The sequence below is a fragment of the Chiloscyllium plagiosum genome, chromosome 11 (assembly GCF_004010195.1).
Source record: "Chiloscyllium plagiosum isolate BGI_BamShark_2017 chromosome 11, ASM401019v2, whole genome shotgun sequence".
NCBI lineage: Eukaryota > Metazoa > Chordata > Chondrichthyes > Orectolobiformes > Hemiscylliidae > Chiloscyllium > Chiloscyllium plagiosum.
The window spans coordinates 55,597,353-55,621,891 of record NC_057720.1 but is presented as its reverse complement, the minus strand read 5'-3'; the positions used below and the strand labels follow the sequence as shown (position 1 = coordinate 55,621,891).

The 24,539-nt window shown below is 41.9% G+C and overlaps 1 protein-coding gene across 1 annotated transcript in view; it reads left to right on the top strand.

The window, feature by feature from the left end:
* The window catches only part of LOC122554410 (interleukin-23 receptor-like), a 144,910-nt gene that overhangs the window by 74,145 nt on the left and 46,226 nt on the right, over nucleotides 1-24,539 (top strand). Inside the window, exon 12 of the mRNA XM_043699391.1 lies at nucleotides 5,807-5,962. Within this exon, the coding sequence (XP_043555326.1) occupies nucleotides 5,807-5,962 (156 nt within the window). The remainder of the gene's footprint in view (nucleotides 1-5,806; nucleotides 5,963-24,539) is intronic.

Genomic DNA, 24,539 nt, shown 5'->3' with positions numbered 1-24,539 from the left:
GATTGCCTTATGAAAAAGATTGGACAGAGGGGACTTGATTTCTTTGGTTTTTAGGTGACTATGGAAAGGGGGCTTCCTCTTTTGGGTGAGTGCAGAACTAGGGAACACTGTTTTAAAATTAGGGGCCATCCTTTTAAGATGTAAAGAAAGGGATTTTTCTCTTAGAGTATTGTACAACTTTAGAAACCTTTACCTCAGAAAGTGTGAAGGTGTGGTTATTGAATATTTTAAAGTTGAAAGTAGATAGATTATTGTTAGGCAATAAATTCAAATGTTACCAAGCATAAATGGAATTCAGAACACAAACAAATCAGCCATGATCTTATTGAATGACAGAGCAAGCCTGAAAGGCTGAATAGCTTACTTCTATTCCTAATTCTTATGTTCAAACGTTTGCAGTTTTACCAACTCAGTCTCTTGTTCATTGAATCTCTCATGTTCCATTCAATGGATTTGGCTCTTGAATCTTTTTCACTGGTCACCATAGGAAATCTGAGGTTCCTGGATATGGCATCCCTGCAGAACCTCCTTAACAAGATTCATATCAGTCTTGATGGAACCAAATCCCCAGTGATTAATTTCTCAACTCTGTTAAATAATCTGTTTGGCTGTGGCAAAACTAGTTCAGCAGCAGTGATCTTTACAATCCACAATCCCTGCCCTCCTGCTTTTAGTGTTCTGTCTTTTTTAACTATTTTACACAAGTCCCTGCATTGTTCTTAGACTTAATCTTCCTGTGTCTTCAACAGCATCTATTCTGAACTGTATCAACTCAGGCCAGGTATAATATCCAAATAGCTTCCAATTGATCCTTTGATTTTTAGACTTCAACCACCCCCTACCCCACCCCAACATTTGGGACCCAAGTCCATTGCCTAGAATTAAAATGCTTGCTGGGAAGTCCAATTATATTCTTTGCAGAATACCTCTAAGTTTCACTTTGGAATTAAAGTGGCATCAGATGAAAACAAAATACAAGTATTTTCCAGGCCAAAAGGGTCAATGCACCATCCCTCCTCAAAACAAACAAAAACTTGCTGAAATAAGACTTTCAAAATACAACACGTTTTAACTTTCTAAACATTTGAACAATGAACTTATCCCAGACTGTGGGTAGTAGTTTTCCCTTGTCAAATTTTGCAACTACACACTAAATTTTTACAAAATAAAGAACGCTGTAAAGAATCTGAAACAAAAACATATATTTTTGGTGAAACTCAACAGGTCTGGTAGAATCAGTGGAGAGGAAACAGTTAGCATTTCAAATCCAGTGACCTTTCTTCAGATCTGAAACAGCAATTCCTGCTTTTGTTTCAAATTGCATTTGCTTTTTACACTTAACCTATAAAGAAACCAATCAAATATGACCAGATTTTAAAGTTTGACTTGCCTGAATTCTGAGAGATCAATTTTTTTTTGCAAACAAGAGTTTGTTTTACTGCTGGTTAATTCATTTTCTTTCAATCTTTGCAAGATATCCCCTTTCCCATTTTGCAGAATCTTTAAGGTTTTTCATGTCCTTGTACAATGGAATTAGGTGTAAATATTGCTGATGTCCTAACTACAATCTTCTGAAATTCTTTCAATTTGAGAATCAGCCCTTTAGATTGCAAAATTATACATACCAATGTGCTTTTTAGGAATGATGAAATTCAAATCTGTAGCATCAGCATACCCTCAAGTTTATAGCGCTAAAGGTGCTAATGGTTAGATCTTGTGTGGGTCACATTGGGTCAGGCAAGTAAAGGGGACATATAGTTGTGTCTCTGCATTAGCCAACATTGGTTGAAAGGGTGAGATCATGATGTGCTGGTAACTACTAAAACTGGCCAATGAATGTGCTTGACTCCTGAAGCAACAAAAATAAGCAAAAAGGGTTTTTTTTTCTGGGCCTATTTAAAGGCAATTCAGCAATTAGCAGCTGAACTGCTTTTGACTTACATGTGTTCAGGCCAAGTTGATGGAAACATTGTGGAAAGTTACTGAAGGAGTGCAAATATTTCTGCTGACCATTAAAAATTTAAGAGAATTAGAAATGTTTGATAAGTGTGGGGGCACTTGTTGCGGTGCTGTTTGTTCTGACGAGTAGGCAGGACAGGCAGAGAACAGGGCAGAACAGAGTTCTGCTAGGAGGTAGGAGAGGAAGGATTCTGTTTAGATTCCTCAGCGTGTGAGGATTTTCGTGTTGGGATAAGGCAGGAGACTTCAACTCACTCAAGACATGGTGACAGAATTGTGTTCACTGAGACCTGGAACTTCCAAGCAGGGAGAGAATGGCCCTGTGTACCTGTGAAAATCACAATCACGCTTTTTAAGAATTGAGTGACTGAACACCTTGAAAGTATTTAGCTGATTAAAGAGTGGGAGAGAGACAGCATGGATTTTAAAACTGTAGAGTCATACCTGATAAGCCTACATTTTTTTTGGAGAGTTGACAAAAGTTGTGGTTGGAGGAATGTTAATGAATATTGTAAGGATTTCGAGAAGGTTCTGTTCCTCACGAGAAACGCACTCACCTGTCACAAAGTCCAAACCTCTGCCACATGTATGTTTAATGATGACCTCCAACTTCACTACCTTTTTTTGCCTTTACTCTCCATGTTGCTTGAACTTACTGCTCACTTGCTGCTTTCTCAGACTTGATTACAATTTCCCTTTGTGCCTATCATGTGCACCATCCAAGTATCTTATTGGGGCATTTGGTGCTAAGTCAGCTTCAGCACTTTCCTTTCTCAGCCTCCGTGTAGAATGACTTCATCCTCGGTAATATTAACCTCCATCTCAAGTCACCATGTTCTCCCTGCGCTGAATTCATAATTCTCTTAAACTTCCTAAGTTAATTCATCCACGTAACTTCCCAAACCATATCATGGTCACCTTCTTGACTATGCCATCACATGTGACCTCTTAATCTTATTATATCAGTTACACATCAAACCTTCATTGGTAATTTCCTTTTATAAATTACCACTCACATTCCGTTTCTACACAAGAACCTTCAGAGATGTGATGCTGGATTTTGATTGGCAGGATGTGACTAGTAGTATTCCACAAGAATCTATATTGAAGACTTAACTATTCGGTGTGGTTTTAATTACTTGGAGAATGAAATAGGAAGCCACAGATCTGAAATTTGGTGGTAGCGCAAGGATGCCACAGTAAATGTTGTAAATGAAAGCAGAAGAATTGCAAAGGAATTTTTATGTATTAAAGTAAATGGGCAAAATTGTGCAGATGAATTTCAGTGCAGGCAATTGTGATGTTGTCCACTGTGGACGTAAAAATGATAAAACACTATACTTCCTAAATGGTAACATCCAAAGAGGTGTGGGTAGTGGTTAGTAGGGGGCAGGGAAGGGGTGAATATCTTTACCTGCATGGATTATTAAAATGGTATGAACATCTGGAGGTGTATTAGACAGCGAAGAAGGTTACCTCAGATTACAACAGGATCTCGATCAGATGGGCCAATGGGCTAAGGAGTGGCAGATGGAGATGCTGCATTTTGGGAAAGCAAATCTTAGCAGGATTTATACACTTAATGGTAAGGTCATAGGGAGTGTTGTGAACAAAGAGACCTTGGAGTGCAGGTTCATAGCTCCTTGAAAGTGGAGTCACAGGTAGATAGGATAGTGAAGAAGATGTTTGGTATGCTTTCTTTTATTGGTCAGAGTGTTGAGTATAGAAGGTCACATTGTGGCTGTACAGAATGTTGGTTAGACCACTTTTGGAAAGTTTCGTGCAGTTCTGGTCTCCTTCCTATCGGGAGGATGGCGTGAAACTTGAAAGGGTTCAGAAAAGATTTACAAGGATGTTGCCAGGCTTGGAGGAATTGAGCTATAGGGAGAGGCTGAATAGGCTGGGGCTGTTATCCCTGGAGCGTCGAAGACAGAGGGGTGGCCTTATTGAGGTTTATAAAATCATGATGGGCATGTATAGAGTAAACAGACAAAGTCTTTTCCCTGGAATGGGGGAGACCACAATGAGAGAGCACATGCTTAGAGTGAGAGGGGACAGCTATAAAAGGGACCTAAGGGGCAACATTTTCACACAGAGGGTGATGTGTGTATGGAATGAGCTGCCAGAGGAAGTGGTGGAGGCTGGCACAATTGCAATATTTAAAAGGCATCTGGATGGGTATATGAATAGGAAGGGTTTAAAGGGATATGGGCCAAGTGCTGGCAAAGGGGAGTAGATTAGGTTTGGGTATCTAGTTGGCATGGAAGAGTTGGACCGAAGGGTCTGTTTCCGCACTGTACATCTCTACGACTCTGACTCTATAATTGCAGAAAACAATTCAAATGGAATGTTGACTTTTATATCCAGACAAACAAAATTAAACTAGTAGAAGTCATGACTCCTTTATTGAAAGCCTTAGTTATACCGTACTTGTAGACTATGAATGGTCATACGTGGAATAGATGTGTTGACTGAGGAGGCTGTGCAATGTAGATATTATCTGGACTCATAATGTTAAATTACAAGAAGATATCATTTAAATGAGGGTTGTATTTCCTGGAATTTAGGAGGTTATGATGAGACTTAATTAAGGATGACAGACAGGGTAGATAGAAAAAGCTTACTTGCACTGTTAGAGGGAGTAGGATTGTGGCCTTAGACTGCAAATTAGAGCCAGACCTTCAGAAGAGAAGTTAGAAGCACTTCTAAAGTCAAAGGTTAGTAAAGCTTTGGAACTCTTACCTAAAAGGCAAGTTATTCTCGATCAATTATAAATTTTGAATTTGAGATTGATAGATTTTTTGATAGATAGTAAAAAAAGGAGGCAAAGCCAGATATATGGAGTTCAGTCATAGATCAGCTGTAATCGTACTGATCAGTAGTGAAAGAGGCCCAAAGAGCTAAATGATCTACTTCTGTCTCTATTATATTAAACAGGTACAACATACTGAGTATAAATAATGATGGGATATAGAATGGGTAATCTTAACACCAAACTACCATTTGCAACAATAGACAGTAAAGAAATAAATCAACGGATCTGCGAAACCAGATCCCAACCTACTGTTTGTATGCTTGTTTCTGTTTTAACTATGCAGACTCTCTGGAAAAGTAGGTCTTTGATTATAAGACTCAGGTGACATTTTGTTTCTGTCATTTGGATGCAATATAAATTAAAAATCAAAGTTTCCCATGCCTCAGAAGTTCTAAATGTTAATTGAGCTGTAATCAGCAGAATCAGAAGTTATATGCAGTTTATAGCATTGCGTATGGGTAAGGAGAACTTTGAATATCCATCCTGGTGTCTCAAATAAGTCTTCTGTAGTTGTTGGCCAATCTCATTTCTCCTTCAAACCAAGGATCTCTCTCTCTATCCCTCTCTCTATTTATTGTCCATCTCTTAAACTTGCTGGCCACATTTATGATCTCGAGGTAAAAACAATGACTGCAGATGCTGGAAACCAGATTCTGGATTAGTGGTGCTGGAAGAGCATAGCAATTCAGGCAGCATCCGAGGACAGGCAAAATCGACGTTTCGGGCAAAAGCCCTTTTTATTCCTGATGAAGGGCTTTTGCCCGAAACGTCGATTTTGCCTGTCCTCAGATGCTGCCTGAATTGCTGTGCTCTTCCAGCACCACTAATCCAGACATTTATGATCTCATCTGGTTTTCCCTATCTTCTGGTTGTTTGCACAATTCTTGCCCCTCATCTATGATGTTTCCCCCTTACTCAATGCAATCAGCTGTGGCCTTCTGGGGCTATTAGGTATGAGTGATATGTATTTCCACTCCACGCTGAGATCTCCCTACATTTACTGCATAGAAATTTTGATATTTCTGTTTTCAGAACCTACAACAGGACCAAATGTTTCCGTGTTGAAACTTGCTGGACAGCAAGTACTTTTAAAATGGGGAGAAATTTCTCTTGAAGAACAACAAGGATTTATCACCAACTATACCATATACCTGAAGAGAGGTGCTGATGGGTCATATCTTGCTTCATGTGAGTAAAACCGTGTAAACCTTCTTTTATGAGGAGAAAGTGACCACTGCAGATACTGGAGATCTGAGTCAAAGAGTGTGGTGCTGGAAAAACACAGCTGGTCAGGCAGCATCCGAGGACCAGAACAGTCGAAGTTTCAAGCATAAGCTCTTCATCAGGAATGAGGAGTGGCCCAAGGGGACTGAGAGATAAAGGGAGGGGGTGGGGCTGGGGTACGGTAGTTGGGAATGCAAAAGATGGTTGAAGGCAGGGATGAGGGTGATAGATCGGAGAGGAGGGTGTAGTGGATAGGTAGGAAGAAAGATGGACAGGTAGGACAGCTAAGGAGAGTGATACCAAGTTGGAAGGTTAGCTCTGGGAAAAGGTGGGAGAGGTGAAATGAGGAAACTGGTGAAATCCACATTGATCCCATGTGGTTGGAGGCTCCCAAGGTGGAAAATGAGGCTTTCTTCTTCCAGACGTCGGGTGACTAGAGTTTGGCGGTGGAGGAGGTCCAGGACTTGCATATCCTTGGCAGAGTGGGAGGGGGTGTTAAAGTACTCAGCCACAGAGCGGTAGGATTGTTTAGTGCATGTGTCCCAGAGATGTTCTTTGAAATGTTCCGCAAGTTGACGTCCTGTCTTCCCAGTGAAGAGGAGACCACATTCTTCTGGTCCACCTGGGAGCAGATGCGGTGGAGGCAGAGGAATTAGAAATATGGGATAGCGTTTTTACAGGAGGCAGGGTGAGAAGTGGTGCAGTAAAGGTAGCTGTGGGAGTGGGTGGCTTTGTAGTAGATGTCCGTGTTGAGTTGGTCGCCGGAAATGAAGATGGAGAAGTCCAGGAAGGGGATGGAGGTGTCCGAGATGGTCCAGGTGAACTTGAGGTTGGGGTGGAAGGTGTTTGTGAAGTTGATGAACTGTTCAACCTCCTCACGGGAGCACAAGGTGGCGCTGATTGATGTAGTAATTGATGTAGTCGATTATGTGCCGGTGTATCTGCAGAAAATGGACTGTTCCACGTACCTCTGCCAGCTCAAGAAGTGCAAATCCTGCACCCATACCTCCCCCCCTCATCTTCATCCAAGGCCATGGAGGATCCTTCCACATCCGACAGATTTACCTGTACTTCCACAGTCATCTACTGTGTCCATTGCTCTCAATATGGTCTCCTCTACATTGGGGAGACAGGATATCAACTTGCAGAACATTTCAGAGAACATTTCTGAGATACATGCACTAAACAGCCCCACTTCCCTGTGGCCGCTCCCTCTCCCACTCCGCCAAGGATATGCAAGTCCTGGGCCTCCTCCGCAGCCAAACTCTAGCCACCTGACGCCTGGAGGAAGAACGCCTCATCTTCCGCCTTGGAACCCTCCAACCACACGGAATCAAAATGGATTTCACCAGTTTCCTCATTTCTCCTCCCACACCTTATTCCAGATCCAACCTTCCAATTGGCACTGCCCTCTTAAATTGTCCTACCTGTCCATCTTACTTCCCACCTATCCGCTCCACCGTCCTCTCCGACCTATCACCTTCACCCCTACCTTCATCTACCTATCGCATTCCCATCTACCTTACCCCAGCCCCACCCCCCTCCCATTTATCTCTCAGTCCCCTTGGGCCCCCCCTCATTCCTGTTGAAGAGCTTATGCTCAAAACGTCGATTCTCCTGCTCCTCAGATGCTGCCTGTACTTTCTTTTTTCACAAGTAACTTTTATTTTCATCCTCTGTTGTTCATTGAGGAAGAGATTATGCTGACCCATTCTTTTTGTTTGATGTTACAACAGAAGGAATCAGCTCAAAGTGTTTAACATGTGCAGCAATTGGAAAGCAATTAGACTCTTTGATACTTTACTTGATAATAAAGTTGGGCATTCACCATCTAGACCCATTCTACTTTCTATATCTCTGTGACACAAGTACCATTGTGCCTGGAATTATGTTAATCTCTAATTCCATCCCTGAAACCTTCTGTAGCCAATATTATTGAATCTCAGCTTCTTTTTGATTATGGGTAAATAAGACTAAGGAACACATCAGCAATAATATGTTAGAATGCTTGAGAATAGTCAACAGATGAATAACCTATTCCTGTTCCTACATAAGTTTGTTTTTTCTTTTGTCTCTTCAACAAATGGGAGAAAAAACTAGCATCAGATATTTATCACATCCAAATCCAAGTTCACCTTCAGCAATACACTGTCCAATAAATCAACTCTTTCAAAGCTTTTGGAGCAAGAGGCTGGACCAGACATGACATCTCAACTTCCCAGTTGTCTAAGTAACAAAAAAACACATGCAATACAACCAAAACAGTCCTTTACTTGAGAGCAGTTACATATCCCTTTAACAACCTGTGGATTACTCAGATCCACTTGTGATGACCATTATCTATAGATGAGATAGGCATTTGGAGAATGCAGGCAAAGACAAAAATAATGTTTGAAAGTGCAAGTCTGGGGGCATAATCTGTGATATCAGGTCACTCAAATTTTGACCTACTGATAAGGCCCATGTTTATGTATTGTGGTGTTCTGAGTTACAAATTCCCCAAATTTGGAATTGGCATACAGTGTTAAGTAAATGCTTCAGTTTTGCAAATGATTCTGGTTCCATTTTTTAGATATGAATGGAGGGATGGAGAGGATATAAATTGTTTTCAAATTTGTAAGGTACAATGTATAGAATTATAACATACATTTATAATATACAACATAGTAGTTGCAGACATCTATAGTTTACAATTGCACATTGGCAACAAATATTGACATTTTTACATAGCTAGGTTATCAAAAGTTGTCAGTCATAATCCAAGTTAATTGATTAATTTGGAGAGATATTGAATTTGCAGAAAGACCTTGCACATAGAAAAATATGAAATGTGCACATTCTCTTCAAAGTGTGAAGATAATAGAGCTTTTACTTCTGTATGTGAAAATTACCTGATCTAAATGAGAGTGCAGGTAACTGGGCTCAGCATTCCAAAGATAGAAAAGTAATAAAAGATCGGCAGGATTCCCACTCTCAAGTAACACTATCAGTCAGTAGGATCATTTACACTTCGTTCAGATATTGGGTAAAGTGCCATCAGCCTATTGTGCTGGTTCGCAGACTGAAATTACTTTGAATACTATAAGATGACAGAACATAAGAGGAGACATAGATCATTCAGCCTATTGATTTTGTTCTTCTATTCGATGAGATCATGGTTGATCTGATAATCCTCAACTTCACTTTCCTGCCTTTTCGCCATAACCCTTGATTCCCTTACTGATTAAAAATCTGTCTATCTCAGCCTTGAATATATTTAACCACATAGATTCAACAACCCACTGCAGTAAAGAATTCACAGATTCACTGCCCTTTGAGAGAAGACATTCCTCCTGATCTCTGTCTTAAAAGTATGACCCTTAATTCTGGGAATATCTCCTGAGGTCCTAAATTCTCCACATGGGGTAATCAATCTTTTCCCTCATCCCATCATTCAATCTACCAAGTAGCCTAAGAGTCTTATACGTTTTAATGAGATCACATCTCATTTTCCTAAATACCAATGTGTAAAGACTCAACTTACTCACCGTCCCCTCATAAGACAATCCCTCCAAACTTGTTATCAAACCTAGTCAACCTTCTCTGGACTGTCTCAATTGCTAGTATGTCATTCCTTAGATAGGTGACTCAAAACTATTCATAGTATTCCAGCTGTGGTATGACAGGGTCTTGTATAACTTTAGAGTCGAAAGTGTGGTGCTGGAAAAGCACAGCAGGTCAAGCCGTATCCAAGGAGCAGGAAAATTGACATTTCGGGCAAAAGCCCTTCATTAGGAATGAGGCTGGGAGTCTCAGGGGTGGAGAGTTAATGGAGGGGGGTGGGGCTGGGGGAAGGTAGCTGAGAGTGTGATAAGTGGTTTGAGGTGGGGGTAATGGTGATAGGCCGGAGGGGAGGGTGGAGCGGATAGGTGGGAAGGAAGATGGACAGGTAGGACAGGTCATGAGGGTGGTGCCAAGTTGGAAGGTTGGAACTGGGATAAGGTGGGGGGAGCGGAAATGAGGAAACTGGTGAAATCCAACCGCAACAAGGACAGAACCCTCCCAGTCCTCACCTTCCACCCGACTAATCTCCATGTACGTCACATCATCCTCCGCCATTTCCGCCATCTACAAACGGATCCCACCACCAGAGATAGATTTCCCTCCCCACCCATATCCACTTTCTGTAATGGCTATTCCTTCCACGACTCCCTAGTCAGGTCTACGCGTCTTTCACCCAAATCTTCCCCCATTACCTCTGTCCAAGACCACAAAGGATCCTTCCACATCCATCAAAGTTTCACCTGCACTTCCACGCGTCATTTACTGTATCCATTGCTGCCGATGTGGTCTCCTCTACATTGGAGAGACAGGACGCCTACTTGCACAGCACTTCAGACAACATCTCCGGGACACCCGCACCAACCAACCCCACCGCCCCTGGCTGAACACTTCAACTCCTCCTCCCACTCCACCAAGGACATACAGGTCCTGGGCCTCCTCCAACACCACTCCCTAACTACCCGACGCCTGGAGGAAGAACGCCTCATCTTCAGCATCGGGACCCTCCAACTCCCATGACATCAATGTGGATTTCACCAGTTTCATCATTTCCCCTCCCCCCACCTTATCCCAGTTTCAACCTTCCAGCTCAGCGCCATCGCCATGACCTGTCCTAACGGTGGCACAGCAGTTAGCACTGCTGCCTCACAGCGCCAGAGACCCGGGTTCAATTCCCGCCTCAGGCGACTGACTGTGTGGAGTTTGCACGTTCTCCCCATGTCTGTGTGGGTTTCCCCCTGGTGCTCTGGTTTCCTCCCACAGTCCAAAGTTGTGCAGGTCAGGTGAATTGGCCATGCTAAATTGCCCGTAGTGTTAGGTAAGAGGTAAATGTAGGGGTATGGGTGGGTGGCGAGTCGGTGTGGACTTGTTGGGCCGAAGGGCCTGTTTCCACACTGTAATGTAATGTAATCTAACTGTCCATCTAACGTCCCACCTATCCGCTCCACTCTCCCCTTTGACCTATCACCATTATCCCCACCTTCATCCACCTATCGCACTCTCAGCTACCTTTCCCCCAGTTCCACCCCCTCCCATTTATCCTCCACCCCCGAGGCTCCAAGCCTCATTCCTGATGAAAGGCTTTTGTCAGCACCACTCTCTCTCGACTCTAGTCTCCAGCATCTGCAGTCCTCATTTTCGCCTTGTATAACTTTATCAAGTTTTTCCTACTTTGATACTCTATTCCCTTCAACATAAAAGAGTCATAGAGTCATAGAGATGTACAGCATGGAAACAGACCCTTCGGTCCAACCTCCTGTTTGCCTTCCCTATCACCTGCTGAACTTGGATACTAGCTTTTTGCGATTTATTGACGATGTCTCCCACATCCCTCTGTTCTATAGTTTTCTGCAGTCTTTCTCCATCTAAATAATATTTGGCTTCTCTATTCTTCCTGCCAAAATGCATAACTCACATTTTATTCCGTCTGCCAAGTTTTTGACCTCTCACTTAGCCTCTTTGTGTCAGACACTTGTCTTCTCACCCAGTTTTGTGTCATCCACAAACTGGGCTTTGGTATATTAACTTGCCTCATCCAAGTCATTAATATATAGGGAATAATTGTGGCCCCTGTACTTATTCCTGTGTGGCTGATTTTTACAGGTATGTGACTAGCTTTGAAGCAGTGTTCACAGGCAGTTCATGAGAGTAGGTAGGAAGTAATAGGTTAAGGTTAGGAAAAGACAATTGCAATGGTGAGTGAATGAAAGGCAGTTAAATCAGCAGCAGATGGCAATATTTCTGAACAGCATTACTGTGGTGGAAATGATGAATTGGAGAGATGCGTGGTGGGTGGCTGGATCAATACCACATGCTTCACAACATTAGCCAACATTAAAATTATCCTATTGTTCACCTTCTCATATAAAGACCATTTGGATGAGATACTGGACTCTAACGAATGGCTAAACTGGAGTTGATGCTTCCAAGTAAACAAGAGAAAAAAATTAGCAAAATTAAATAGTTTGTTTACACAGTTGATGATATACAAGCCACGATCTAATATTAACTTGTTCTCTTAAAGAACAGAGCAGAACAGGAAGGAAGGAAAGTTATTTCAGCTGAATTCTGTAAGCTGTTAGCAAGGCTGTTTTTTTTAAACATATGCTGAGACCTGTGCTCAGGAGGAAGCAGTAAAATGTTCCGTTTCCACACAAGTGCATTTAGCACTAAGTTCAGATTTTTACTTGCTTTGTTCAGTTTTATACAGAAGCTTGGATGACTTAGGGTTTATTCTTTATGTGCAATTTTATCTTATGAAAACTTCAGCAGCAAGTTTAATCAATGCACAGTGCCGTTCTATTTTTGCACTGTTTGTTTGTAGCTGTTGAATTATGTACTTTGCACTTGGTGTTAAGCATGCAAACAGCATCAAAGGAGAAAACAAATCGAGGCTGACTAGGTTTCTGCTGGGTGATGAAGAGCTTGTGGCGGTTATATGAGAAACCAAATCCTCTGTTCATGCCTCAACAAACAGTAGTTCCTTAGCCAGGGTCTATTAAACAGTGGTGATAAAAGCCAAGTGTAAAGTATAATTGTGAGCCATAACCAAATGTAATAACTCACATCCACATTACTGATTAAATACAGCAAGTTACATCTTTCACCTGGTTGAAGGTGACAGACAGTTGTATGTATTGTTATACTGTTTAGATTTTACCTGTTATTTACCATTTAATCTGTCCGTATTTTTATTTACAATCAAACTATTTTCTTCACATATTCACATTTAGGCACTTATGATTGCCATCATTTTCTTTTGTTTTGTTTATTGTTCTTCCCTTGTTTTTTAAAATAACTCTTTGAGACAATTTTTTATGTTATTGTATATTTCTGCTTTTTTATGTAGTTTGCAATCCATTCATCCCATGAGTAATGTTTGTGCCAAGAAATGATCATTTTCAACAGGAGAGAATCTTAACAACCTCTCATTGATATCCAACAACATCCATCACTTCATTGCCCATCACTGACATTCTGGGAATCAGTATTGACCAGAAATTCAACTGGACCGTAAATACTGCAGTTATAAGAGTAGATCAAAAGCTGTGAATTCTGTAGTGAGTAAATCTTCTGCTAATTCCTCAAAGTCTATCCATTATTACAAGGCACAAGTCAGGAGTGTAATGGAATACTCTCCAATTGCCTGGCGAGTGCAGCTCCAACTAAAGTTTAGAAGCTCAACCATCCAAAACAAAGCAGCTTGTTTGATTGTCTTTCCCCCGCCAATCCACCACTTTAGACATTTATTCCCACCATAAACTGCGCACCACTGCTGTGGGGTGTACTACCTATAACATGCACAATATCACTTGACACAACTCTTTGACAGCACCTTGCAGTCATATGTGACCACCTAATAGCATTATCGCTGAATGGTTAATTCAGAGACTCAGGTAATGTTTTGGAGATCCAATTTGAATCTACCGGATGGTGGAATTTGAATTCAATGAAAATTTGGAATTAAGAGTCCAATAATGGCCACAAATCGATTGTCGATTATTGGAAAAACTCATCTGGTTCACTCATATCCCTCAGAGAAGGGAACTGCCATCCTTAAGTGCCCAGGTAGACCCATTGTTATAGCCTGCTCCTGGCCCACAGAAGTCATCTCTTCCTACCTTGACTCAGTCTTTTCTCCACTAGTCCAATCTCTGCCCGTATATGTCCATGCTTCCTCTGACGCTTTATGGCAGTTTCAGAATTTCCAGTTTGTAGGCTCCAGTCGCCTCCTCTTTACCATGGATGTGCAATCCCTTTACACGTCCATCTCCTACTTGGATGGTCTCAGATCTCTCAGCCTTTTCTTGGAGCAAATACCTGACCAATCCCCACATACCACCATCAACAACTTCTCTTTTAACTCCTCCCATTTTCTCCAGGTCAGAGGGTTGGCCATGGGTACTCACATGAGCCCCAGTTATGCCTATCTCTTCATGGGGTGCGTGGGGTACATTCCTTGTTCCAGTCCTATTCTGATGAAGGGCTTTTGCCCGAAACGTCGATTCTCCTGCTCCTCGGATGCTGCCTGCCAGCTCCATACTCTTGATTCTAATCTCTAGCAGTCCACACTTTCAACCAGTCCTATTCTGGCCTCATCCACAGCTCCTCTCTGATATACTGATAATATCATTGGTGCTGCTTCCCTCTCTTGTCCGGAATTAGAAAAGTTAATCGATTTCGTTTCCAATTTTCACTGATTCCTCCCTTCCCTTTCTTGACATCTCTGTTTCCATTTCTGGGTTTAGACTGGCCACTAATATCCAATATTAGCCCACCGACTCCCACACCTACCTGGACTCACATCCTCGCACCCGGTTCCCTATAAAGATTCCATTCCATTCTCCCATTCCTCCATTTCCATCCTAATCAGGCCAACTTCAGCAAGAGAGCCTCTGAAATGTCCACCATCTTCAACCCAAGGATTCCCCAGCACTGTTGTCAACACAGCCCTCAACCAGGTCTGACCCATCTCCCGCAGTTCTGCCCTCATCCCCTCTCTTCTCTCCCGCAACAGCGATAGGGTTCCTCTTGTATTTACTTACCATCCCATCAGCATCTACAAACATAAGATCATCAGCTGCCATTTTCACTACCTCCCACGAGATGCCACCAGCAGACACATATTCCCTTCCCCTACTTTTCTGGCTTCCACAGAGACCATTCCTCTGGAACACATTGGTACACTCTTCCTTCACTCTCAACACCCCACCACCGCACCATGGCACCTTCCCCAGCAACCGCCAAAGGTGTAACACTTATCTTCTGTCTCCTCAGTATCCAAGGGCTCAAAAATACCTTCCAGGTGAAGTAGCACTTCACCTGTACTTCTCACAACCTCGTCTACTGCATTCTCTGCTCTCAATGTGGTCTTCTTTACATTGGGGAAATGAAGCGTAGACTGGGTGACCACTTTGCAGAACATCTATGGCCTGCTTGCAAAAAAGATCTTGAGCTTCTAGTTGCCTGTCACTTTAACACACAATCCTGTTTCCTGGCCAACATCTCTGTCTCAGTCTTGCTGCAGGGAATGTCAGTGCAAGCTGGGAGAATAACACCTCATTTTCTGTTTGGGAACCCGACAGCCCTCTGGTCTCAATATCGAGTTCAATAATTTTAGGGCCTGAACTCCCCCATGTCCTAGACCCCTACCACCCACACTAGGCCTTGTCATCACATAGTCTGCTATTACCAATTGTTAGCCACTGCCAGTCTTCATTAACAGCTATTCGCCCTCCCAGCCAGATCGTTATCGACTCCTTTGTCAGTCCAACTATTCTTCTGTCTCTTTGAGCTCTATCCCTACCTATCGTTTACTCCTTAACCCCTTCCCCGACATATAAACTGACAGTTTCCTAGCTACCATCAGCTCTAAGGAAGGGTCACTGGACCCAAAACATTAACCTTGATTTCTCTTCTTGTTGCTGCCAGACTTGCTGAGCATTTCCAGTAACTTCTGTTTTTGCCATCCATACCTGGTCTGGCTTACATATAACTCCAGACCCAAAGCAATGCAATTGACTCTTAACTGCTCTCTGGACAATTCACGATGGAGAATAAATGTTGGCCTAGCCAGTGGTGCACACATTCCATGAATGAATTTTAAAAATCCTTCCAAACACAAAGTCTCCACCACAGAGAAAACAAGTAAACAGGTTAAGGAAATAGTACCACTTAAAGTGTTTCGCACCATCCTTGACTTGGAAATATTTTGTCCTTTGAAATCCTGCAATTCACTTACCAATGACACAGTGATTGCACATAATGCAATAATTTGCAGTCATTCAATGCGTTAGCTAATCACTGTCTTCCTAAATGCACTTGGGGAAGACAATAAATGCTGGCTTTACCAGCAATGCACAAATCCCAAAAATGAATACAAAAAAAAGTCTTACTCTAACTGCAGTATTAAATATTGCAGGAAACTAGGAAGAGAATTAAGCTATCCAGCCCACCAATCCTGCTCCACCATTCAATTAGATCACAGCTCATTCAAGTGGCAACTATTTATTGCCACTTTCCCACACTATCTCCACATCCATTGATGTTCTCAATACATTAAGAACAAGCAGATGACGAAGTAAAGGGTTGGGTCTTTCAGGTGCATATGGTAACTTGTGCATTGAAACAAAAGATGTGGGAAAGATTCTTGACAGTATTTTCTCTATCCCTTCAAAAAGGAGAGGGATGGTGCAGACTTTCTAGTTCAAGATGAGTAAAACATTTTATGACATAAAGATGATAAGGGAAATAAGTACTAGGTGGGTCCATCTCCTTGAAGTGAATAAATCACCAACACCTTATAAATTGAATCCTCAGCTGTTAAAGGATGCCAGGGAGGAATAGTGACTCTCAGGATAATTTTTCAATCCTTACTATGAACAGATGGGGTAGCAAAGATTTGGAGATCTGCACAGTAGCTCAGTGGGTAGCACTGCTGCCTCACAGCACCAGGGAGCTGCCGTTTGATTCCAGTCTCTGGTGACTGTCTGTGTGGAGTTTGCACATTCTTCCGGAGTCTGCATGGGTTTCCTCTGGGTGCTCTGGTTTCCTTCCACAATCCAAAGATGTGCAGATTAGGTGAATTGACCATGCTAAATTGCCCATAGTGTTCAGGGATGTGTAGTTTAGATATATTAGTCAGTGGTAAATGCAGAGTAATAAGGTAGGGAAATGGATCTGGTGGGTTTCTCTTCAGAGTGTCGGTGTGGACTTGTTGGGCCAAATGGCCTGTATACATACTGTAGGTATTCTACATTGTACAATTATTCAAAAGATTTAAGAATGGGCCAATTAATTATTGCTCATTCCTCATTCCTCATCTGCTCATTCCTGAAGAAGGGCCTGTGCCCGAAACGTCGAATCTCCTGTTCCCTGGATGCTGCCTGACCTGCTGTGCTGTTCCAGCAATAAAGTTTCAACTTTGATCTCCAGCATCTGCAGACCTCACTTTCTCCTCAATTAATTATTGGCTGGCCAGACTGACTATTACTTGAAAATTAATCAAGGATTAATCAGGGATCGTCATCATGATTTTGTTAGGGAAAGTTACTAACCTACTGGAATTGTTTGAGAAAGTTTGAAGGTAATAGAGTGAATGCTGTGTCCGTGGATTATTATAAGGCATTTGACTAGCTCCCACATGGCAGATGGGTCAGAACAATTAAGTCCTGGGTGAATGTGGCAAGTTAATTCCAAAATTAGCACAGTGACAGGAAATAAAGGGTAATGATCATTTTTTTTGAGGTTGGCAGTTGACTTCAGAATGATTTCAATGGCTTGGTTGAGTGGATGAATAATTGGCAAATCGAATTCAATCTGGAGAAGTTAGAGGTTATGCATTTTGAGAAGCCAAACAAAACAAGGAAATACACTGTAAATAGGAGAGTATTGAGAGGAATAGACAAAGTGATACACATTTCAGGTCCCTGAAACTGGTGGGATAGATAGATGAGGTGATAAAGAAGGCACATGGGATGCTTTCCTTCATTGGGTGGTGGATTGAATGCAAGAATAGAGAGGTAATGCTGGAACTGTATAAGGCACTAGTGTGTACAGGTCCAGTCATCACATTACAGAAGGACATAACTGATTATGGAGAGGAGATTTATGAGAACGTTGCCAGAGCTTGAAAGTTGTAGCTGAAGAAAGATTTGGATAGGCTATGATTGGTTCTTTCGGCATGGGAGGCTGAGGGGTAACTTATCGAGGTGTACAAAATAAGGGATTTCAAAGGAGTGAACAGAGAAGACCTGTTTTCTTTAGCAGAGCAGTTAATTATCAGGTGGCACAGATTTAATGTGTTTGATAGAAGGTTTAAAATGACCTGAGAGAAAGTTTTTTTTCACCGAGAATGATATACTTCTGGAATTTGCTGTCCATTGTGATGATTAAAGTGGAAATCCTCAACTTTTTAAAAGAGAACCTGGATATGTACTTGAAGTGCTGTAACCTGCAAGATTGCAAATGAAGTGCTGGTAAGTGGAATTAGAATGCGTAGCTAGTTTATTCAGCAGATATCACGGGCTGAATGGTCTCTTTCAGCACTGTAACTTATCCTATTAGGCAGTGCATTCCAAGTCACAACTTGCTACATAAAGCAAATTTTCCTTATTTTGATAGCTGCCTAAGCATTGTTGTTCTTTAAACAGTAGCTCCTTATTTAGTGTATCAAAACCTACATGATTTGCCCTTGGCAGAACAATCCAGGGTCCCTCTACAATGAAGTTCTAAATTCTTGTCCTATTCTAATAAGTCTTCCTGCAAATCTTCGACAGCCTTGATATCATAATTGAGTTGTAGTGCCCAGAATTGAACATAATGCTCCAATTGCAGCTTAATTCAAGGTTTCTAGACATTGAATAAGCAGTAAAAATGCACATATACAGGCCTAGCACATCTCATGTACTTGAAGATGTGGGTCCAGTACAACCAGTATGTTTATTTCTAAGTTTTACAGGTTTTCAACTTTTTTCTCCCCTTTGGAATAGCATATTCCGCTGTCAAATAATAAGTGACTTCTGGCACTGAAATAAAAGCAGGATTGTTTAATTGTGAGCCTTCTTGTTGCAATTCAGGTAGGGATGAAGAAGCAGTTGCATAATCACGAAGGGGTTTCCTGCTCTGCGGTAGAAAAACAGTTATTAGTTGCTCAGGAGAGGCCTGAGTGAAGGGCTCCAGCAGATGTCAAGGGGCTGGTGGTTGATTCTTATCAACTATCTGCAAGGTCGGGGTGCAGGGAGGAAGTAGCAAGCATTTACAGCCTTCATCTGTAAGTGTAAACAAACAGAATTTTATAATAAGTACTGAAGCAGCAAAACCTTTCTTTATATTCAAAAAGACTTGACTGCACAACTTTGGCACTATCATCAGTGCCAGGTGTGCCTGCAGTCTTGAGAATATCAACCATTCTCTATTCAGCCACTTCTGCCATCGCCTGCATGAAGCACCGTATTCGAAAGAAGCTAGAATGTGTAGTGTCATAACACATTGCTCCTAATGTTGCTTTGATACTTAGCCTGCTATTTGCAAACTTGCAAACACAATAACACCTCCTTCTACTCACAATTAAACATATTTTTAATAGTATGATGTTTCCTGCACTAATGCTATATAATAGCATCACCATGGAACCCTAAAATGGGTTTCTGACTTTCTCTCATTGCTGCAAAGCTAATGGATGTACTGTTGCTGGAGAAGTTCTGGAAAGCTATTGGAGTCAGAAGGGAAAGGTGCTGAACTTTTGCAAGCAGTTGCATGTAATTTGAGCACCTGTCAGCAGGAAACTTTGTAGAACCTTAGGGCTCTAGTTATTGCCTGCTTGGGCTATGGCATGACAAGGAAATATAAATAGGCAGCACAGACTGTGCATGGTATGAGAGTTCTAAATAGAGGCCAAATGTACTATTTCCTGAGCATTCTCCTGCGTCCACCTGAACCAAGATAGGTGTCTCTCAGATGGCTACAGTTCACAAGGCAGATTGTTACTGTACTGTATGATTTGTCTAACTCGACCTGTGCCACAGGTTGAGATCCTGCTGCCAATGTTCAAGAGAACCATGTTCCCTCAGAAGGCAAAGCCAGGAATGTTACCAACATCTTGCAGTTCAATGTATATTATTGCATCAGGAAGTTAATAGAAACCCTGCAAGAGATTGAAAGGGGACTTAGAGTCAGAGTCATACAGCATGGAAACAGACTCTTTGGTCCAACCCATCACGCTGACCAAACATTCCATTCTGACCTAGTCCCATTTGCCAGCATTTGGCCCATTTCTGTCTAAATCCTTCCTATTCCTATACCCATCCAGATGTCCCTTAAATGTTGTAATTGTACTCTTCTCCATCACTTCCTCTGGCAGCTCATTCCATATGTACATCGTGCTCTGTGTGAAAATGTTACCCCTCAGGTCCTTTTTAATACTTTTCCCTGTCACCTTAAACCTACATTCTCTTGTTTTAAACTCGCCTACCCAGGGAAAAAGACCTTGGCTGTTCACCTATCCATTCCCCTCATGATTTTATATACCTCTTTAAGGCCATTCCTTAGCCTCCAATGCTCCAAGGAAAATAGCTCTAGCCTATTCAGTCTCTCCTTATAGCTGAAACTATTCATTCCTGGCACCATCCTTCTAAATATTTTCTGCATCCTCTCAAGTTTAATAATATTCTTCCTACAGAATGGTGACCAGAATTATATGCAGTATTCTAAAATTGGGTTCACCCAATGTACTGTACAGCCGCAAAATGACATCCCAACTCATTTATTTAATGTTATGACCAGTGAAGGCAAGCATGCCAAATGCCTTCTTCACTACCCTGCCTACTGCAACTCCACTTTCAAGGAACTATGCACCTGCACCTTACGTCTCTTTGTTCGGCAATACTCCCCAGGCCCCTACCATTAACTGTATAAGTCCTGCTCTGATTTGCTTTACCAAAATGCAACACCTCACATTTATCTAAATTAAACTCCATCTACCACACCTCAACCCTTTGACCCATCTGATCAAAGTCCTCTGAGATAATCATCCTCACTGTCCAAAATACCACCTATTTTGGTTTCATCTGCAAACTTACTAACCATACTTTCGAAATTCACATCCAAATCATTTACATAAGTAATGAAAGGCAGTGGACTCAGCACTGATCCTTGTGGCACACCACTGGTCACAGGCCTCTAATCCAAAAACAACCCTCCACCGCCACTCTCTGTTTCTTACCTTCAAGCCAATTTTGTATCCATTTGGCTAGATCCCACTGGATCTCATGTGATCTAACTGTACTTAACATGGTCAAATGTTTTGTTGAAGTCCATATAGACACTGCTGTGCCTTCATCAATCTTCTGTATCACCTCTTCAAAAAACTCAATCAAGTTATTGAGACACAGTTTCCCACGCACAAAGACATGTTGACTATCCCTAATCCGGATTTGCCTTTCCAAATGCACATTAACTTTTAATAACTTTCACAGTGTATTTTCACAGTGGCATTGACTGCAGTTGTGTTACTCAATTGTGTTACTTGCGATACTAATGTCTCCATCATTCACAGCACTATCTTCTCCAAGATTCTCAGGAAATTTAAGCCTGCCTGTCCTACATTGGTTCTCTGCTGTTGTCTTCTGTTAATGTGAAGTGTGTTGAAAGACAAAGGGAAGAGTCTTAAGATGATGCAATGCATTTTAGTGATGTCTGTAGCTGAAAGAATATGATAATTAACATGTGGGTGGAAGACTTGCAGCAATAGATGGGTGAAGTGGAGCATCTGAATGTTAGGCACAAAAGTACTGATTGTTAAAGATTGTTTATGAGTGAGTGTTCGAGATGTGGTGCATTGAGTGGTGTTTGGTTGTTGGGTAAGTAGTGTCAGTTCATTCAGAGCCAAAGTTGCTCTGGCCACTCACGTGTTTACACATGTTATTGTCTGGATCTATGGATAATGATGGTAGAAATGTTGACTTTTCTATCTTATGGCTGACCAGAAATCTCTCCCACTCTTATGCAGATATTAGCATGTGTTGGATTAAGTTCACCTTCTTTGTCTATCAAGTTCTGGAGTAGGACTTGTACCTGGTGCCTCTGGCTGAGAGGCAGGCATGCTACCCACTATGCAAAAGAGGATATGGTATTTGAAGATGCTTTCACTGACCTTGATCATTCATGTTACAACTTTGAAGTCTTTCTAATATTGTAATCAATTCCACAGGGTCATGGTGACCTGTTCTCATTCCATTCAGAATCTTCCAGACTTGTCTGGAGCCTTCAGAATGGTGTATAATTGAACATATTGGAGCAGGAGACAAAACCCTGATGGAGGCTTAAAATATTGCTGTTAAGTTCTCAGAATTTTTCATGGTTTTCAGATTATCTGATCTTAATGTTTAAGAATCACATTCTCATTTATTAGCATATTATGAATACTTACTTGACAAAAATTAAACATGTGTGAATGAACTGTTGAATGTCTACACTAGGCTGGGTCTCTCCTGAAACACAGCCACATAATTTAAATTTACACTTTTTATAGATCATCATCCTCCCAGATAACAGCAGTAAATGAGAGCCATACATCTCCTTGTAAAACTGCATCTGATAATCCTCAAAGTATTTACATTCTTCAAGGCCTCTTCATATTATTTGCAATGAATAGCCAGAACATTTGAAAGATTAAGAGGACAGATGTGTGAAAAAGTGAGAGATTTCAATTAACAGTAGTACTTAAATTTCACAAATCCTTTCACAAACACTTCAAAATAATTCCAAATTTTCTTTCTCTTGTCCTAACACTATGATCATGTGCCACCTCGGCAGCTATAGGTGAGATTTTAGAAGCCTGTTGATTGGATTGTCATCTTGCCTCAGGTGATTTTGATTAAGGTCCTCTGGTAGTCCAACGTCTAGAGGGTCCAGTCTATGGGGGAGTCCTGTGCAGTTGTAACATCCTCAGCCTGAGCTGATGGAGGCATTGGTCTCACTGGCAGAGGGGAGGGAGTGCAGCAGGACACCACTGGGGTATCTGGAGATGACAGTCCTGGAGTGTCAATCTGTCACTCCTCTTCCCTGGCTGTGCACAATGCCACCTCCTGCATCCCTTGAAGGGTTGTGGAACTTAAAGCGATCAAGGTCCTGCAGCCTCCTCTTGCCAAGCCAATTAATGACTTCATCCATGGCTCCCCTCATGGAGTGGAGATCTGAATGCCTATCTGACAGATACTGATTGTTTGGCTGGATCGAGCTGCCTGCAATGGCTGATACACAGCCCAAGACTCTATCCACTCACATGCTGGAACTATAATATCAGACAGAATATGTACAGTTTCCTCTGTCCTTCACTCCAGTCTTATTGATTGCCTAATGATTCCCTCTATTAACGGCAAAGTCAAGAGGCTCATCTATACTGGGTCATCAAGAACCTGTTCCACAACAATCCTCCAAATGTCAGAGACCTTGACCACCTCTTTCTCTTGCTATAGGTCTTGTTTGATTTTCAATAAATTTACACCCAAAGTGGAAATCTCTATGCTGTTATATGGTAGGGTGAGATCTCTTAGTTACATTTTAATTCACTCATGTGATGTGGGCATCTCTCGTTAGGCCAGTATTTATTGCTCAGAGGCAGTTAAAAGTCAACCATATTGTTGTGGCAATTGAGTCACACGTAGGACAGGTCACATTGTTCATGACGTACACATTAAAATGTTGTAAGGCCAGTACCAAACTCAATAGTTCCTTTTCGACTGTGGAGTATTTCTTCTGGTGGATGTTGTTCTTCTTCGAAAAGTAACCAACTGGCAGTTCAGTTCCTTCCTTATCTTCCTGAGTACAGCTCCAACTCCAATGTCACTCGCATCAATTCCAACTTTAAAAGATTTTGAAAAGTTTGGTGGAGCTAAAACTGGTCTGGTGGTTAATATGGATTTCAAATGGTTGAATGCCTCCTGGCATGGTTCTATACATCAACACCAAAACTTTATGTTCTTCTTCAGCAAATCGGTTAACAATGCCACTACACTGCTAAACTTCCGATAGAATATGCTGAGTCCTAAGAATCAAAGCACCTCTTTCTTTGAGGTTAGGCATGTAAATTCCTCGATGGCCTTTGTCTTTGCATTCCGTAGGGTTGAACCTCCATGACCGATGTTATGTCCCAAGAACGTCATCTCTGTTTTCATAAATTCTGTTTTATTCAAGTTTATCACCAGCTTTGCTTCTCATAGTCATTCAAAGAGCTCTGCCAAATGTACCATGTTATCACTACATCGTCCAAACAGATTGCATAGTCTGTTAACCCAGCCACAACTCTGTTCATGAGTCTTTGGGATGAGGCAAGTGCGTTCTTCATTCTAAAGGGCATCACATTGAACTGATATAGCCCATTTGGGGTTACAAACACAGAAATTTCTTGCACTGACTCCGATAAAGGTAACTGCCAGTAACCACACATTAAGTCAAACTTGGTAATGTAACTGGGTTGTCCAGCTTTCTCGATACAGTCCTCCAATCTAGGAATTGGATATGAGTCAATTTTATAACGGCATCGACCTTCCGATAATCCACACAGGATCGTTGAGTCCCATCCGATTTGGGAACTAAGACAATCAGTGGACTCCACTGTGGCTTGGTTCGATGATGTCCTTGAGGAGAAAGTGAGGTCTGCAGATGCTGGAGATCAGAGATGGAAATGTGTTGCTGGAAAAGCGCAGCAGGTCAGGCAGCATCTAGGGAACAGGAGAATCGACGTTTCGGGCATTAGCCCTTCTTCAGGAATGAGGAAAGTTGGTCCAGCAGGCTAAAATAAAAGATAGGGAGGAGGGACTTGGGGGAGGGGCGTCGGAAATGTGATAGGTGGAAAGAGGTCAAGGTGAGGGTGATAGGTCAGACTGGGGTGGGGGCGGAGAGGTCGGGAAGAAGATTGCAGGTTAGGAAGGCGGTGCTGAATTCGATGGATTTGACTGAGACAAGGTGGGGGGAGGGGAAATGAGGAAACTGGTGAAACCCG